Genomic DNA, 18,593 nt, shown 5'->3' on the forward strand with positions numbered 1-18,593 from the left:
TCACTCGAGATCAAAAGATGTTAGAAGGTGAAACTCTGCAAGCAATTTCTGAAGGTAACAACAGTGAGTAAGACAGGAGGGCTGCTCTGTGCTCTTATCAAAACTTCGCTTTCTATACGTGCCTTCAAAGATTCTGCTCTGTGATTTACTTATAGATAAATGTGGAGAGAAAATGCAAAAATACCAAGTCCCATGAGTCTTATCAAAAGATTTAGACCATCAGCCATAAAAACACTAATACTTTAGAACTTTAAATTGGTTTAAAACAAATTACTAAATTACTAAAGTCACATTTTTATATTTAGTCCACATGCTGGACTTCTTTGGGAAATTAATGAAACATTAGATTTAACCAGTAAATCTGATTTTCCTGTTCAGTAAAGCCATCATTTTAAAGACTGTAATCATTTTTGGCGTCTTAATAAACTACTTTTTGTAAAAGCACAGATTTTAAAATTCACTGATAATAGCAATTATTATATTTTAGCATTAAAAATATGATTCTGATTAAACATTTTTTTTAATTAAAACAAAATGTTTACTGTAAGTTATTTAGTGGAATTGTTTTATTTTACTTTACAATAGCAAATGATAATAATTTATACACCACAATAAAAAAAATGGCTTTAGAAAAGAATCGGCTGATTTGCACTGTAAGGAATCAATAAATAAAAATATACATAGATTAGAAACATTTTTAAAATTTCAAGCCTGTTGCTTGTAGGCAAAAGTTAGAAAGCTGGGCTTTTCTTCCTTGCAGCTTCTGCTCCCTGGCTTTTAACGACACCTACAGTGTCTCACTGTGAACAACACTGAAAACAACATTGCAAAATATATCAATACATCATTAGAAAATTAGAAATATAAAATAGTAATGACGCTGTCCGGGATGGAGAGATATTCTGTAACTATAACTGTAACAATATTAATGACATGTGCATTATTGACAAGACATACATGAATTTCACTTTTATCATGACTTTGAGTTTGTAGCTAAAACATGGTAACGTTTCTCACTACCAGGACACTCTGAACACTTTATTTGAATGACATAAGCGGTTATATCTCCATGGTACTGCAAAGCAGTTCAACCCCTGAGAACATTGGTGCTTCCAGTGTGTGCAGCCTCACACACTCTTCTCTCTCTCTCACACACACACACACCTTCTTAGGAAAACACAATTATCAATATGGCCCCTCTACCCCAAACATTCCCACTCCAGTTATGTCAATGGAAAATGGAATGTGTGACATCATCACCGTGAACCCCTCACCTATACACACACGGAGTCATAAAACTATTAGCCTGTTGACCCCAAGTGTCATGGACGGTCACAGTGTGTGTGTGTGTGTGTGTGTGTGTGTGTGTGTGTGTGTGTTTCCTCTTATTCCATGCCAACCAGAAACAAAAAGAAAGAGAGACAGAGAGAGGTTATAAATCTGAAAGGGCCACAGCACCTCATCAGGAGTCAATGAACTGAGTTGAAGCGTACACACGCACACACACACACATATTACTCCAGGGTGACTCAGCGGGGTGACTGATGTTTGTATCGCTCAGTGTCCCCGTCGCTTTCAGCTGCCATGGAAACCATGGCGTCTTGAATAACTATAATATCATTAATGTGTCCGCTTCCACTTCTGCCCTGTTATTTTAATCTCATTGTGTGCGTGTGTGTGTCTGAAGTGAGGGTAGGGATATTGTGTGCGACTGTTATTCTAAGCGGCGTACGTGTGTGTATCATCACGTCTGACGGGATATTGTGTGTGCTGTCAAAGTGTTGAAGTCGATGTGAGTTTGAGATAAATTACGTGTGTGTTATTTTGGGCGCAGAGACAATGCACGGAGAGGATTAGACAAAGTTTTCCTGTTTCTAAGATGATGTTTTAATCCTGCCGACCCATTTACTTCCACTGATAATGCAAACAACCTTAGACACACCACACACAGACCCACAGACGCACAAATTAACAAGCATACAGTCTTTTACTTTTTCTGTATCTTTATAGTTCCAACAAGTGACACAAATCAGCTGTACATAACTACTTTGTGTGCATCTGAAATAGCATCGTATATCTCAGACTGCACACACAAGCTCACAGAAACACAGACACACACATAGAACACTTAACTAATTTAGACTGACAGGAGGAAAGTGGAGTTTCCACAAAGTGAGCTCAAGGTGTACCATTCTGAGGACACGTGCACACACACACACACACACACGGAGGAGTGGAAATATAAAAAGGCCAGCATTGTCTACAAAAAGCAGAGCAAAAGCCTGTGGAATGTGTTCCTGTGAACTCATCTGACAGTCAGCGTGCTGAGGAGCATCAGGATGTCACTTACTGGATTAAACTGTGCCTGCATCCATTTAAACAGTGTGAGATTTATTTGAAGATGCCTGACATGTGAAGCTGCTCACACTTATTTCCATTTCACTTACAGCACACTGTTTAACCACTTGATCTCTCACTGTTGATACAGTGCTAAATCCTTTGTAATCTGTAGGTAAACCAGGAGGCAAGCTGTGGGCATGTGTCAGAAACTGCAGTTCCCTTAACGGCCACTTGAGGCTGGCTGTAAAAGTGAAACAATAACCACAGACTGCTGAGTTGAAATGTTCGACTTTACAGCGTTCAAAAGCATGTTTACAGCCTGTTTTTCAGTCTCTATAGTTTCCCTCTTCATATCAACTCAACTTGGTTCATGCACTCGGACATTGTGAAGGCTTGGAGTGGAGTGAGGGGATTGCTTGATTACTAAGGAGCCATGACTGTTTTGGGTTGGGTGGGTTTCACCTCCAGTAATTGAAGGTACTGAACTGGAACTCGTAACTGTGTTTGTGCTGCTGGTGCCTTCCTGCCTTGTTTTAATTGAAATATTTGACTAATAATCTGGCTTGCTATGAGGTGGAGCCAGTCCAAGTAGAAGAAGAAGTAATTCTACCATTTTATTAGTCTGCGACTTAGCATGCATTTAGCATGTGCCTGTGGAATGTGCCAGTACAGATTACGAATGCAGCTTATAACTCTTCATTCGTATTATTGTAAGGTAAAGACATTACATTAGTACAGACAAAATCCCAGCAATCAAACGTCGCCCTACGAGCAAGCACTTGGTGACAGCGGGAAGGAAAAACTCCCTTTTAACAGGAAGGAGCAGAACCGGGATCAGGGAGAGGCGACCATCTGCCGAGACTGGTTGGAGATGAAGGGAGGAAGACGGGACAAAAGAAACTGTGGAAGAAATTACACGTGGAGTTGTGTATAACCACACAGGGAGCGAATAAAGGTGAGTGAAGAAGAAACAGTGCGTCATGGTAAGCAAAGTGCTTCACACACTGATGGGTAGAAAGCCTTTGACCAGCCTGCCTTTGGAATTAATGCAAATCTGCCCACATCTGGAGCGTTACTCAGTAAATACATTGTAATTGTTACCATTTCCTTTCATGTGCACTGCTGTCATGTCTCTGATGGCAGACAAGCAGATGCCATGTCCAGTAATCTGAGAGTTTGAAAAGAAGGCAAATGGACCTCTTTAGGTTTCTGAAGATGTTTTGCGTCTCCTGTAACGAGGGCTGTTTCCTTTGGTGCCGGTTTTGAGGGTCCCGCGGAGGTTTCACCTGCTAACCCCAGTGATGGTAATAATGACCCATCCATTTCTTTAATGTGATGACTCATATGATCAATAGCGAGTTAACAGCCCTCACCTCCCTTGCATTAGCTTTCCCTTTTATTTTCACCCATGTCATCTTTAATGTGTTTGAAGCCTGTTTTATGGTACAGGTAACTGCGTCCCATAGTTTTTGTTTGCTTATAGTGTGTTTTCCTTAATGCCTTTAAGTATTACATGCTGACGAAGAGCTCTTGCAAACAGTGCACTGCATATTACCTGTTTTTTTTTCTTTTCAGACATTGATGTAAAAGTAGGAAAACTGCGGGCTGGAATTTTATTTTATTTTATTTGTGAGTATTCCCAAACATATTAGTTGTATCCAATTTCGGTATAACTTGGTACACAAGGACAGGAAAACTGTTACGTTACAAAATGCATTCAATGTTAATTTTTCTGCAGTCTATATAATGAGAAACCGAGTATCGTGAACATTATGAGTATGACATTACTTGTATTTTTTACAGCAGATGCAAAATAGATGCACATTATTGTTAGTTGACAAAGTCATGAAATATCCATCTTCCTGGACTTTTTTTGTTTTTCAGTATAAACATCCTGCTGTTATATCTTTCTAAGTGCTATCACCACCAACTTAAAGTTTGAATCACATGTTTTTATCTTTTTTCAGTTCAGACTCCGCCATCACACTGTTGATGGAAGCGTTTAGGGAGAGGAGAGCCTTGTCTGTCAGAAGGTCTCACACTCTGTGTCCTGTGTGGAGCACACATCGCAGTGGCACTCCAGAGCCACGGGATAGTGGTAGAGAGGGGAGACGTCAGGCTGGCAGCCGGGCAGCCGGGCGGTCATGTGGCGACTGCGGTTGTACGTGCACACACGGTGGTGACGGTGGATGTAGGGGGGTTCTGGTACAGGTTTCTGCAGGGTTCACACACACACACACACACACACACACACACACACACACACACACACACACACACAGGTGAATCACAGGTTGCGATTGGAGGAAACAAACTTCAATGACTCTCACATGAATTAAAAGCTTTTAAGAAGTTGAACTAAAAACAAAGAAACATAAATTTTGGTGGTTTTTTTTGGTAGTTTGAAAACAAACTTCAAATTTTATGTAGTAATAGTTGACATAAAAAAACAGTCTGAAAATCACAGAGACTGCAAGTTGTTGTTGTCTAAAGTTACCCAGATGTACAGCATTAACATGTCAAGTTTTCAGAAGTACAGCGGAAGATTGGTATCCCCTGACTGGGATCTGAGCATTTCTTATAAAAAAAAAAGTTACCAGAAAGCTAACAAGACAATAACAGATCATCAGCTTTGTTATAGTTTGGTACAAGTCCTAGGACATGTAGGTGGGACGTTCAATCCAAATATCGATAGTTTGATACCAGTTTTGGTTAAAAGCACTTCTTCCCTGCACATCATACGCACTAGAGATGGCACGATACCACTTTTTTATGTCCGATACCGATACCGATATCATAAATTTGGATATCTGCCGATACCGATATGAATCCGATATAGTGTTTTTTAATCAACAAAACTGTTTTTTAAATATCTTGCTGCATTTTGTATAAGTTCATACTCAAGTTTAAAACAACAACTACACTAAAGCTATTCTGTTATACCTGTATGCAAAAAAAATATTTCATAGTTCAGCAATACTGATCAATCTAATAAACTTAAACCTACACCATCCTCCCTATTCTGGTATTTTAAAGAGTACTTAGCATAAATATTAAGCAACCTAACTAATAGGGTTCCAACTCCCAGCAACAACAAAAATAAATAAATAAAAAATAGGGAACCACCCCTCACGCTCCACCTCATGATGCTTAATCGACGTAATCAACCTTAATTTGATGCAGTGTGAAAAAAATGCACAGAAATCAATTATTTTTCAGGAAATATTAAATAGATTCAACATCTTTCTTCAACAAAATTGCAGACTGCACAGATGGTACCTTCCCAAAGGAAAAAGTACTATAGCTTACTAGGGTATATATATTAGACTTAATAGTTACTATATACAGTAATTGACTTCTATTCATTTTGCATCAAATTAAAACTTTGGGTGTCAGATAATTATTTATTAAAAGCTCGACATTTTAAATGAGAATAAGAAAGAAAAGTATGTCTTTGTGCCCCCTTTTCCCTGTTAATGCCCTATCGGCCCCCCTGGCTAAACTTTGCTAGATCCGCCCCTGCACAGTTACCAGCGTCAGCTACGTAGAAAAAGATCCTGGTGTAGAAAGTAATATTAAATACATTCTAACAACAGCTTATCAAGCTTAAACGTGCTGCTGTTGTTTATCTGCTGGTTTCCTCTTTCTGGTGCAAAGTGGGCCAAAAACAAACAAGAGAGACGGACTCGCGACAGAAAAGCCGATCAGCTGATCGTTAAGCAGTTTCATGATTGAAGTAGCAGCAAGAAGAGGCAGTCGCTCCATATATCAGTTGTTAAGCTTAACGCAGGAATGCTTTACAAACATTCAGAGATGGACTTACACACTTGCTTTACTTCTCTCGGGGATAACTTTGTCGGAGATGAAATGCCGGGTTGCTAGCGAAGCTCCACATGCTATCCAGACCACCACAGGTCCCGCATGCCACAGCCGCTCTATCACGTGATGCATACTGCTCCGACGTGCTAACGTTCTGAGGTGAGTTACGGCGTGTTGCAAGTTTTGTGAGGTGCTTTCGTGATATTTAATGGATCGGATTACATTTTTTATTTTTCTCCGATATCCGATCCAGTAATTTAGGTCAGTATCGGACCGATACTGATACGTAATATCGGATCGGTCCATCTCTAATACGCACCACACTCGCTCGTATATCCCCCATGTTTCGATTATTGTATCGTCTGAGTCGTCTATGTCCTTGTCCTGGATATGTCTCTTCTAAGATGTTTTCCTGTTTTGTTTGCAAATGAAGTTGTTGTTTTTTAAAAGATTGTTTCTAGCACAATGTCTCTATCTGCTACCTTCAGTATATAGCCAACGGTATTATGTGAAATCTTATTTACTTATTTTGTTTATGGAAGTAAAATAATATACCTCAAATATGCACTATGAAAAATGCAGGTGTAAATGTCTTTACACCTGCAGTGAAATTGGACCCCCCCGACCATACATACATAGCAAAGACATGACGTGGGGAAACAGGTCGGAGAGCCTATATCACATATCGCATTAAAACAACAGAAAATAACCCAAAGTCCTTTAGAGACAGGTGTATTTACATTCCATGTCTTCAAAAAACCCAGTTTCACAATACATAAAAAGCTGAAAGGTGTGTCATTACTGTGTAAAATGAAAATCACAGTGATTAGGCAGTCATTAAAAAGTGTTCATGATTCATCTCATAAATTAAAACACACTGCTCTCTCCTAAGTATCAGTATCGCTATCGGCCCCGTAATTAGTTAGTGTCGGATCAATACCAAAATTTGTAGTATCGACATCTTATTAGTGCACTAATAGGAGATGACTCTTTTATTGGATGTTTCAGTATCCCAGCGTTAAAGACACAAACTCCTGTGTAGGTTACAAGTAGCTGATGTGACATTTATTTTCTCTGTGTGTGTCTGTGTGTGTGTGTGAGAGAGAGAGCTACCTCCCACGTGTGACAGCGCCCCCAGCAGGCCTCTGTGGTGATGCGCAGCCCCTTGCAGCCAGGCTTGTGGGCCACAAAGGAGAACTCCCGCACTGCGCATCCACGGAAACCCTGGAGTACTGTTGTCACGTTGACACACAGCACGGCTGCCCCGGCAACCAGCAGGAGGAAGAAGGAGAAGGCGATACGGTGGAGGTGCATGCTGGGTATAATGGAACAAATAATAAATAAAGAGGGTTAAGTTCAGCAGCTTTGTGGAGTAAATCATATTATTATTTCACTCAATCATCAGGAACACATGATGTGCTGTGATACATGGAAAGATGCTATCATTGATATTGAAGAAAAAAATATTAAATGGAGAAATATTATCACTAATTACTTAAAGAATATACCTATACAGTGTATATCTCTTCTTGTATATTGAAAACAAGTGATAGTAGCCAGTAAAGGTGATGAATTGTCAATATTTTACATGAGAACAGAAGTTGATCTACAGCAGTGTGGCAATGAGCATGACTCACAACTCCCTCTAGTGTCTACTCTGGCTACTGCAGCCAGTAACGCCACTAAAAAGTTGGACACAAAAACATTTCTTAGTGTTGAGTACAAACATCTTTGCAGATGGGAAACCTGACACTGGTGTTTACGTGCATAAAACCTCATCTTCGTCTTCTCTTGTAGGAAACACAATAAACATTTGTGTCTTTTCAAAGGTCTTTAATGCTACAGGAGACGTTTACTCAAAAACTGAACGTTTTCAAGCAACCCACCTGAAGTTTACTGAAACAGCTGGATTTAACTCAATGTAGCCAGACTGTTAACTGTTTCACTGGTTTCTTTTAAGAATACATACAACCCCATTAAGTTAGCAGAAAATTAAATTCTTTCAGAAGCTCTGAGACCACGGTCACTGGACTCACTCTGTAATGACTCAATAAAGACTGCAAAAGCATCTGAACAAAACCATGCACATCAAGCTCAATTTGTTATTGTCGCATACCCATCCTACCTTATTTTAAAAATGTTTCAGAAGACGATCTCTCACCTTTTCAGCTGAAGATCTTTCAGAGGGTTTGAGCTGCAGGACTCGGGTCTCTCTCTGTCCGGACAATCCAGTGAATGGAACCAATCTGTCCTTGTTATTGTTTTTAGAAGGCCAATAGGGCGGACGGACACTCTGACATCATAGCAATTACAATAAAATACCATTAGAGACCCCAAGCCAGAAATAATGGAGACTCCCTGGAAAATAATGATGCTTGTCTGTATTTTCTTAACCTCATCCTGTATTGTATCTCTCTCTCTCTCTCTCTCTGTGTGTGTGTGTGTGTGTGTGTGTGTGCAGTTTCATGTGGGGAGTTGCAGTACTGAACTGTACACCAGAGTTACAGAATGGATAGACTATATATATATATATATATAGTCTATATATATATATAGTCTATATATATATATATAGTCTATATATATATATATATATATAATGCACAAGTCAAACCGCTGACATCAGCAGTGTTTGCAATCTTCATTTATATGATCTTAATGCATCAGAATACAGATTAACTGTGTCCTCAGCTACAGAACTGTTTAAACTGTACCCATTCTAGTGCTGTCACCATCGGGGATGCTCTTTTGCACTCACACACTGGCACTGCCAAGTTGAAAATCTAAAAACCAGAGTCACAATTATAGTCAGTTTGTTAAAATACCCCTGTGCGCTAGCAGATACAAGTAAACAAAATCGGAACTAAAAATCAGGATCTCTGAGCACAAAAGCAAGACAAGAAGTGCTGAAAGATTCCCAATGGCTAAGCATCATAATCCAGCTGGCAATCTTGCAAATTCTCTTAAATTCCAAAATATAGAAATAATACTTCTTCCTAAAAGAGGCGGTGCCTGAGAAAGATTATTGCTACAAAGATAATCATACTGGATTCATGCCCTTCACACAGAAACGCTTGGATAAAAAAAAATATTGTCATATTATAGAATGTTTATATTTTGCTGTCTGATAACTTTAGTGCAAATATGTCTGTGAAGGTTCTCAGTCATCCAGGTCATCATTGTCATGTATTGATATGTTCTCCGAAGGAGGCCCCGTTAAGTGGCTAGTTGTCAGATGGACAGTGTTCAATAAAGCAAGATAAAGACCGTGCTTTATGTCCTGATTTAATTCAGTAATAAGGTGGGCACACAACAATGGCGACGAGGATGACACGGACCTGGATTTGTTTTTGTGAGAAGTAGACCCAGCGGCGGCACGGTGTTAGCAAAAACTTGTGGGCTAACATGGAAAAGTCGGGCATTCAACCATTCGCCTGCTACACTGAGATGGACGCGTGGTTAACATCCATCGAGTTGTTTGCTGATGGGAAAGGTCTTCTTTTGACGCGATCAGACAGCGTAGACGCGCTCTTCTACTGCACTTGGCCGGACAGGACGTGCAGGACGTCTTCTCCACTCTACCACAGACGGGAGAGGCGAAGGATTACACCGCGGCGGTGACTGCGCTCAACACTTATTTTGTTCCTCAAGTGAATGCAGCATACGCACGCCAAACTTTCCACAAATTGTCCCAAACACCAGGTGAGACTGTGCAACAATTTTGTACACGTTTAAGGCGAGCTGCAAAAGACTGTGACTTTCAAGGTGACAATGATAACCAGATAAGGGACGCTATCCTGAGTAAATGCACTTCTGAATATGTACGGAGAAAGCTGCTTGAGGAGGGTCCCGGCTTAGAGGTGGCTTCACACTGCGAACACGTGGAGGAGCAGATGGCGGCGATGAGTGTCGCCGGGGAAAAGAAAGGAGAGGACACGGTCAGCCGGATTTTTACGGTAGACTTACTGGGACCGTTACCTTCGAACCACTCAATACTTGTACTGATAGATTACTACAGTAGGTACTATGAGTATGATGTAATGTCATCTACAACTGCTGAAAAAGTCATTGACTCTATTGACTGTATATCTAGCAGACATGGGCTACCAGTTACCATCAAATCTGATAACGACCCACAGTTCAAATCTGAGCTGTTCAGAGAATATTGTGAAACTAATGGAATCAAACATATAAGAACTACATCAAAATGGGCTCAAGCAAATGGGGAAGTGGAATGTCAAAATGCATCATTGATGAAAAGAATCAGGATCGCACAAGCCGAAGGACTTGACTGGAAGCGAGAGCTAAGAAAATACAGTGGGTCAAAAAAGTATTTAGTCAGCCACCGATTGTGCAAGTTCCCCCACTTAAAATGATGACAGAGGTCAGTAATTTGCACCAGAGGTACACTTCAACTGTGAGAGACAGAATGTGAAAAAAAAATCCATGAATCCACATGGTAGGATTTGTAAAGAATTTATTCGTAAATCAGGGTGGAAAATAAGTATTTGGTCACCTCAAACAAGGAAAATCTCTGGCTCTCACAGACCTGTAACGTCTTCTGTAAGAAGCTTTTCTGTCCCCCACTCGTTACCTGTATGAATGGCACCTGTTTGAACTCATCATCTGTATAAAAGACACCTGTCCACAGCCTCAAACAGTCAGACTCCAAACTCCGCCATGGCCAAGACCAAAGAGCTTTCGAAGGACACCAGGAAAAGTATTGTAGACCTGCACCAGACTGGGAAGAGTGAATCTACAATAGGCAAGCAGCTTGGTGTGAAAAAATCAACTGTGGGAGCAATCATCAGAAAATGGAAGACATACAAGACCACTGATAATCTCCCTCGATCTGGGGCTCCACGCAAGATCTCATCCCGTGGGGTCAAAATGATCATGAGAACGGTGAGCAAAGATCCCAGAACCACACGGGGGGACCTGGTGAATGACCTGCAGAGAGCTGGGACCAAAGTAACAAAGGTCACCATCAGTAACACACTACAACGGCAGGGAATCTAATCCCGCAGTGCCAGACGTGTTCCGCTGCTGAAGCCAGTGCATGTCCAGGCCCGTCTGAAGTTTGCCAGAGAGCACATGGATGATACAGCAGAGGATTGGGAGAATGTCATGTGGTCAGATGAAACCAAAGTAGAACTTTTTGGTATAAACTCAACTCGTCGTGTTTGGAGGAAGAAGAATACTGAGTTGCATCCCAAGAACACCATACCTACTGTGAAGCATGGGGGTGGAAACATCATGCTATGGGGCTGTTTTTCTGCCAAGGGGACAGGACGACTGATCCGTGTTAAGGACAGAATGAATGGGGCCATGTATCGTGAGATTTTGAGCCAAAACCTCCTTCCATCAGTGAGAACTTTGAAGATGAAACGAGGCTGGGTCTTCCAACATGACAATGATCCAAAACACACCGCCCGGGAAACAAAGGAGTGGCTCCGTAAGAAGCATTTGAAAGTCCTGGAGTGGCCTAGCCAGTCTCCAGACCTCAACCCCATAGAAAATCTGTGGCGGGAGTTGAAAGTCCGTGTTGCTCGGCGACAGCCCCAAAACATCACTGCTCTCGAGAAGATCTGCATGGAGGAATGGGCCAAAATACCAGCTACTGTGTGTGCAAACCTGGTAAAGACCTATAGTAAACGTTTGACCTCTGTTATTGCCAACAAAGGTTATGTTACAAAGTATTGAGTTGTATTTTTGTTATTGACCAAATACTTATTTTCCACCCTGATTTACGAATAAATTCTTTACAAATCCTACCATGTGGATTCATGGATTTTTTTTTTCACATTCTGTCTCTCACAGTTGAAGTGTACCTCTGGTGCAAATTACTGACCTCTGTCATCATTTTAAGTGGGGGAACTTGCACAATCGGTGGCTGACTAAATACTTTTTTGCCCCACTGTATGTGACAGTGTATCTCAGCATTGAACATCCAACCACGGGCAAAAGTCCAGCAGAACTCCTGTTCAACCGCAAAATGAGAGGAAAGTTACCGAACATCGGTGAGGCAAAAGCAACGGAGTTGGACGTGCGTGACAGAGACGCTGAACAGAAAGGAAAATCAAAGATTTCTGCTGATGAACGACGGGGAGCTGAGTATTCAAAAGTTGACACGGGAGACACAGTGCTGGTTCAACAAGACAAAGTGGACAAGTTTACAACACCATTCAACGCAACACCACACAAAGTTGTAAGCGGAACTGGAAACCAAGCCTACCCAGCTTTTGGAGGACTCAGCCCACTTAGACCGCGAAGGCCGGGTCCTCAGGTGGATGCAGCCTCTGAATTTGGACACCCGGTGAAATCCAATTAATTTTATTCCAAGTTTTTTGTATATATGTATGTCACCCCCCCAACTGCCCTTTTGAATGTCTCCCCAATTCCGAGGTCTCAAGTTTGGCAAGTATGTGATAAGTATCCCAATCATGTCTGGAAATGGAAGAATCATTGATAGGAATTAGGCGATGCAAAAAAGACACAGACTCCAGAGTGTTTTCTCAAAGTGAAGTTTTAGTTTTTAGCACATTATATTTTTTTCTCCATTCTACACTTCCCTGTAATGATACATACAGTAGTAAGCCACTCTACATTCAAACCCCCCCACCACTGTGTTGGTCCCCAAAATATACATCTTCTTCGTCTGCATCATCTTTATCATTTTCTCTTGTTTTTTTTTCTTCAACACAACAAACAGACCATTGGGCAGACAGTGCAAATCTAGAAATTCAGTGAAATTGCTACGTAATGCAGTAGTAGGTTTCGGTAACGTTATATTCTCATTCTGTTGCTCTGACTTATTGCCATTCTATCGTGTCTATGTCTTTTCTTTCCTCTATCTTCCCCCTCCTGTTTTCTTTTTTTGTCTTTACTGTCTGTCTTTCATCAGATCCGCCCACATCGCCCCTCTGACTTAAAGCATTTGTTAAAATCTGGCCTCCTGAAAACGGCCACAGAGAGGAAATGCGAGCATCCATGAAAGCAGCGCTTGATGGCTGTCTGTGAGGCGACACCGGAGCTCTCTACAAACACTCTCTCCTCTCTCACTTCCTGTTCTGGAGCAGTTCCTGATTGGATGGCAGAATGCTAGAATTGAGGAATATTATTATTAATCATTATCATGGAGAATTCTTGAACAGTGGGAGCTGGGGTCATCCCAACAACAACAATCTAGAGGGTTTGTGAGTAAGCAACCCAAGAAAAAAAAATCATGAAGCAAACCAAGTTTAGTGACAGCGAGGTCAAGTTTTGTCTCTGTTCGATTGTGTTTCTGAGTGTCACCTGCCTGAATCAAGACAATGTTTGAAATCCCAAAAATGGAAGGGTCTCTCGTTGTCAGCCAGGTGGCGACGTGGAGTAAATTATAGGATTTAAGAAAGGAAATGTTCCACTTGTTTTTGGAGTTTCAGGCGATTGAGGATGACGACGAAATCAGACTTTGGATTTTTGCACTCTTTTTGCAAAATACAATCAAAGAAAAAAGTCAAATTAATGAAACCAGCACCAATAACTTATCTGTAGTTGCCCGCTTCTAGCGTTACCCATAGACTGGTGGTGGTGTTCAGTTGTCCTGTTGTTGTAACGATAACTCAGGCGCCTTTATGTGACGGTAGCTATCAAACAGTGGCAAAATTTGGTTTTTGGCGTCAAAGGTGACATAAGTTGTAAGGTCTTTATGAAAAAGAAAAGAAAAAAACGCAAAGCCGCTTCACCAAAGTTTGAAAGCAAAAAACCCTTTTGGTACGAAGATGGAAACGATTTCGAAACATTGCTGATTCAGACAAGTTTTTAAGTGAGCGTCTAGGAAAAAAACGGTTCTGCGGGGTTTTTTGAAAGTTTGGTTCGAAGCAGCCGACACTTAGTTCTGCCTGTCAAGCGTAAAAAAAAAAGAACAATCAGTTTTGTTTCACGATACATTCGGATTCAAACCCTGTCCCACAGGAAGGAGAGAAGGCGAGAGAGAGAAAAAGAAGCAAAGAGACGACTGCTTTCTCCCGTTCTCTGTCGCTCTGTCTACGCATATCTCCTGCTCGCCGAAACACTCACTGGATACACGCTCAAGCACCCACGCACGCAAACACATGCGCGCACACACACGCACACACAACCTGACCGTCAAATAAGGTTACATTTCCTGATCAAATAGAAAATAAATAGCATCAGACTCAGTTTTCCACAAAAAACAAGATTATACAAAAACCAATAAAATTAACAACGTAATTTACAAAGCAAAATCATTTCTCATCAAATAAATCTACACAGAAGGTACCTTTAAGACAATGTGAATATCAAGGACGCAACAGGAGTAAAAACAAGAGTGGGAGGTAAACGTTTCAGTGTGACACCCACTTCCTGTCGTCACCCCCTAAAAAACACAGATTATCCTGAAAGAATGAAAATATTGCTAAAATAATTTTTTTTTCAGTTTTTTTCCTCCCTCTCTTGTATCCCATCACTCTATCATAATGATCAGACAAGAATAAACAGATTTTTGTTGGTTCACATCAAAAAAAAAAAAAAAAAAAGCTTCCTCATCATGGTCACCATCTAGCAGCTTTTGGTCTGCTCGAACCTGCAGACGTTCCAGGTTCAGAAATCCAACTGGATTGCGGTGTTTTTCTTTTGATTTGACACACATGCGGTGGGTTTCATTCATTCTCATGTGTTGAGTGGGCTTTATGAGTCTGCTTGGATTCGTTTAAATTTAATACTCTGTGATGAGGTTCTAAATGAGAGAATAGACACACGTACACACCAAAAAAAAATCATCATTTGGTGCCAAATTAAAATTAAAGGTAAGCTGTGGAACTTTTAACCAATAAGAGATGATAGATAAAGCATGTTTTATGACTGGATCCAAGTTTTGTTTGCGTGTAAGCAACACATTCACAATACTGATTTCATGCTGTTCTCCTGATCCAACATTTAGTGATGTGTAGAATTTGTGCCAGAAAATGCTGGAAAGTGAAGCAAATGTGCCCAAAGCTCGATCATCCAGGAGGCGCTCAGACTAAAGCTGCCACTTCACCACACAGAAAAGAAGTCGATTCAGGTGGTTTGTGACCAGGATGCCTCCCGGGCACCCCCTAAAGGCCCATGTATGCTCAACATGCATCAAGTTGCGCTTGGTTAGTTTTTGTGGCGATCGCGTCAATTTTCACAACCATTTTATTGACACAGATTTACAGATTGCAACAGTATTGAAAAGATGAGACATTCTGGAATAAATAAACATTCAGTGATTTCTTTATTTACGATTTTGACCGAACCAGCGCTAATGTGGAGGTTCTGTCTGAATCGCCACGCCTATCATTTAGGAAAATACTGCGGCGAGTACCGAGTCGTGGCAAAGCCATTATTCGCAGACACGACGACCAACACGTCGACCAACACGTCGAGGATTAATTAGCCATCAGTCACGGATGGATGCATGGATTGAGGCTATGCTACTCCCATTCAGTGTATGCACCTTGCTAACAAAGGTTGCTATCATTAGCCAATAACCTCTGGATCCAGAAAGCCAAACTTCAAAACAGGACTTCACAAACCAGTGGGTATCACCACAGAAGCTAAACCTAGCATATGTAGCTTTTTTTAGCGAGCAAAGGCGGATGTTAAAAATGTAAATTCACCAGGCCTCCCTAACAGACAAAGTACATTCATGATGAGTGAGACATAAAATCATCAACGTAAAACTGTGTTTAGAACAAAACTCCACACGGCACCTTTAAAAAAAAAATGATTCAGCTTTAAACGTGGAATGTTTGGGGATTTCTTTGTTTTTTTAAATCCACCACACCACAAGTAATGAATGAAAGCAAATCCACCCATGCCAATCCAGTTCATTCCTCCTCCTTTTAAGGTCTGCTAAAGGGGAATTCTGCTGAATTTCAGCACTCACATTACAGCCTCACACATGTAACACGTGATGTGAATTCAGAATTCGAGTGGACTTCCCCTTTATGATATCTGCTACACTAGTGTTTCTCCCGTAATACACTACAGAAATATCCAGAGACATATGTATATATATAAAAACATTATCATCATCAGTAGTACTTAGAGTAGAGTAATAGTAGTAGAGTAACAAGTAAGAAGAAGGAACATTATTGTACTTATATCATCATCTTCATCAGTGGTTATTAGGGACTTCAGGCTCATCCTTTGGTGGAACCCGGCAGACTGGGAGAGGAGTTAACGCCAGAATCAGCCGTGTGTGTCTGTGTATGTGTGTGTGTGTGTGTGTGTGTGAGACAGTGTGATTTAAAGTAATATTCAGGTGCATGAATCAGCTGTTGGCGTGTGAATTGTTTAACCTGGATAAACTCTCTGTAGCTCTGTCCTCTGATATTTACAGTAAAAATGTACCTGCGCCCGCGTCTATGTGGCGGTTCGTGGGTTCGGCAATAGTTTTGGGACTTTTGTGTGAAATTGCTTCTTTTGTTTATTGATGTATTGTGCTATCCACGCATGAAATCAGCATCTCTGACCAAAAGATAAATACGAGGCCACGGCGCAGACCCTTCCTCCCTTAGGTGACTTAGAAATGTGTTAAACGTGGTAAGTGTTGCACCAAAAGAGATGTTATATCTCTCGTTTTGAGGCAGATTTGAAGCAGGCCAGCTACCGATTTCAGGGCACTGATCTGCCGTTTCCACGAATTTAAATTTCCACGAGTCTGCACTCGGACAGTATTTATCTTCTGGTCTGCAACATAATGTGTGTACAGCAAAATGTGAACCAGTTTCACACAACTCAGTTAGAAAGAAGGTACAGTGTTTACCTTGGATCACCGAGTTTGCGCCTTTTTACAAAAAGCAACCACCTCCGTGACACAAGACGACAGAGGAAAAAAAACAGTGGATTGTTTTGTACCTTTTTCTGTCTCCCAACACTTTTACCGTCATCTTCCTGATTTCTCCCTGTCCCCTAACCCTCCCCTACCCCCCATTGGATCTAATGGAGTGACACCTAGGTGGCGCTCTCCCCGGCTCCAGAAGAGGCCCCGCTGGGCTTGGGCTCGGGCTGGTCGGAGTGAGCTGTCTGCGGGGAGGAAGGGTTAAGCGTGTCCCCTCTCTCGCCTCGCTCCTGGAGGTTGCGCTGGTTCCTGGCGGCCTCCGTGAGCATCTGCATCCGGCGCTCCTGGTACTCCTCCAGGCCTCGCCAGAGCTCGGCACGCTCCCGTTCTCGCTTCAGCTCCCTGGAGAGGCGGCGGAGAAAGGAAAGTAGTTAAGTTTAAAGGGCAGAAATTAGAAAGTGGTACCGGGCCTCAACTCTCACGGCCCAGTACCAAACGACTCGGGGGTTGGGGACCGCTGATTTATATCGGACTGTCATCCCTGACTCTAATTTCAGCTTCTATTAAAATGCTAATTCTTACAGATATGTAATTCTAGATCTAGTTCGTGAATAACAGGGTCCAAATTTTCTATCCTAAGCTAAACTTAGATAAATTCATCCAGTCTTTACTTCATCACTTAACAAATAAAACGTGTCTTTTCATTAAGAGATGATCAAACTGCTGAACTATCCCTGTAGATTTTATTTTCCTCTGGTATCTACTATCTTGAGGTTGAGGCTGGAATTATGATGTGATCCGTGTCCAAAAGATGACCTAAGCGATACATACTTACAACGTGAAATACAATGTGACAGATAATGGAAGAAACGCCGCCTAAAAAATGACTTAGTTCTTAGTTTCTTCCTCTTGTTGTCACCGTCGTATCCAGTGACACAAAGACACGCACAAAAGCAGTGAGTCACACTCACTTCTGTTTCTCCACTTTGTAGGAGGCAGTGAGGTCATCAAAGAGTTTGCTGTTCATCTCCATGAAGGTCTTCAGCACGTTGTAAATCAGAGACACGATGGTCCTGGAGAAACACAGATGGGTCATCAAATGCTTCAATGATGGTGAGAATATGAAAAAAGTCATTTGGTGTGTACCTAAAAATTTAAATGAATAGTGAAACGTAACAGGAGCTTGTATAGTAATATGGCAGTATAGTATCAGGGTCTGAATACTGTGTGTGATAAAGACAAGAATAAAAGGACTTCTGTTATGGCTAACTTAAGGGTTCCTACCAACAATTATTTTCATTATTCAACTAATTTGTAGCCTAAAATATGACAAAAGATCTTCCCAAATGAACTCGCCACTAACAGACTAAACTCATAGGCTGAATATAAAAGATGGAAACCAGCCCCTGCCTACTTTAAGCTGGAAAGCTTTGGCCTGAGTATTTTACATGTTGCCATCTTGGGGGTTTGTAACCGAATATTACGAATGAGGAGCAGATCTCAGTGAGAAACGGAGGGTTATGCACGCTCGTGGCGTATCATCGTATGAGCCACACGGCTGCAGACTCCTTTTTGACTCTAATGGGACCATAAATTGAAAGTGAACATCAGGCTGTATTCA

General features: G+C 41.3%; 2 protein-coding genes across 3 annotated transcripts in view; both read right to left on the bottom strand.

Annotated features, from left to right (window-relative positions):
- Nucleotides 1-3,950: 3,950 nt before the first annotated feature.
- On the bottom strand, nt 3,951-8,390 carry LOC146580459 (glycoprotein hormone beta-5-like). Of its 2 annotated transcripts, none has more exons than XM_085269601.1 (3): nt 8,321-8,390; nt 7,273-7,474; nt 3,951-4,555 (listed from the first exon to the last, which is right to left on the bottom strand). In XM_085269601.1, the coding sequence occupies exons 2-3, from the start codon at nt 7,471-7,473 to the stop codon at nt 4,367-4,369; spliced, it is 390 nt and encodes a 129-aa protein (XP_085125727.1). In that variant the 5' UTR covers nt 7,474; nt 8,321-8,390; the 3' UTR covers nt 3,951-4,366. The 2 variants fall into 2 exon arrangements, with proteins under 2 accessions (XP_085125727.1, XP_085125726.1); XM_085269600.1 differs by having other exon boundaries at nt 8,285-8,380.
- Nucleotides 8,391-17,098: 8,708 nt separating this feature from the next.
- ppp2r5b (protein phosphatase 2, regulatory subunit B', beta) overlaps nt 17,099-18,593 on the bottom strand; it is a 48,554-nt gene continuing 47,059 nt past the window's right edge. The window contains exons 12-13 of the mRNA XM_085267222.1: nt 17,944-18,045; nt 17,099-17,374 (exon numbers count right to left, since the gene is read on the bottom strand). Coding sequence (XP_085123348.1) covers nt 17,146-17,374; nt 17,944-18,045 — 331 coding nt within the window. The 3' untranslated portion in view covers nt 17,099-17,145. The remainder of the gene's footprint in view (nt 17,375-17,943; nt 18,046-18,593) is intronic.

The sequence above is a fragment of the Mchenga conophoros genome, linkage group LG3, assembly GCF_057382185.1.
Source record: "Mchenga conophoros isolate Kocher_MC1m ecotype Shallow Benthic linkage group LG3, M_conophoros_male_GT1.1, whole genome shotgun sequence".
Taxonomy (NCBI): Eukaryota; Metazoa; Chordata; class Actinopteri; order Cichliformes; family Cichlidae; genus Mchenga; species Mchenga conophoros.

Bases quoted from the DNA above. Each gene is read 5' to 3' on its own strand.
- LOC146580459 (XM_085269601.1), bottom strand. From the start codon at position 7,473: ATGCACCTCCACCGTATCGCCTTCTCCTTCTTCCTCCTGCTGGTTGCC. The intron at 4,556-7,272 runs GTAGCTCTCTCT...TGAACCCTGCAG, and splicing joins GGCGCTGTCACACGTGGGAG to AAACCTGTACCAGAACCCCC.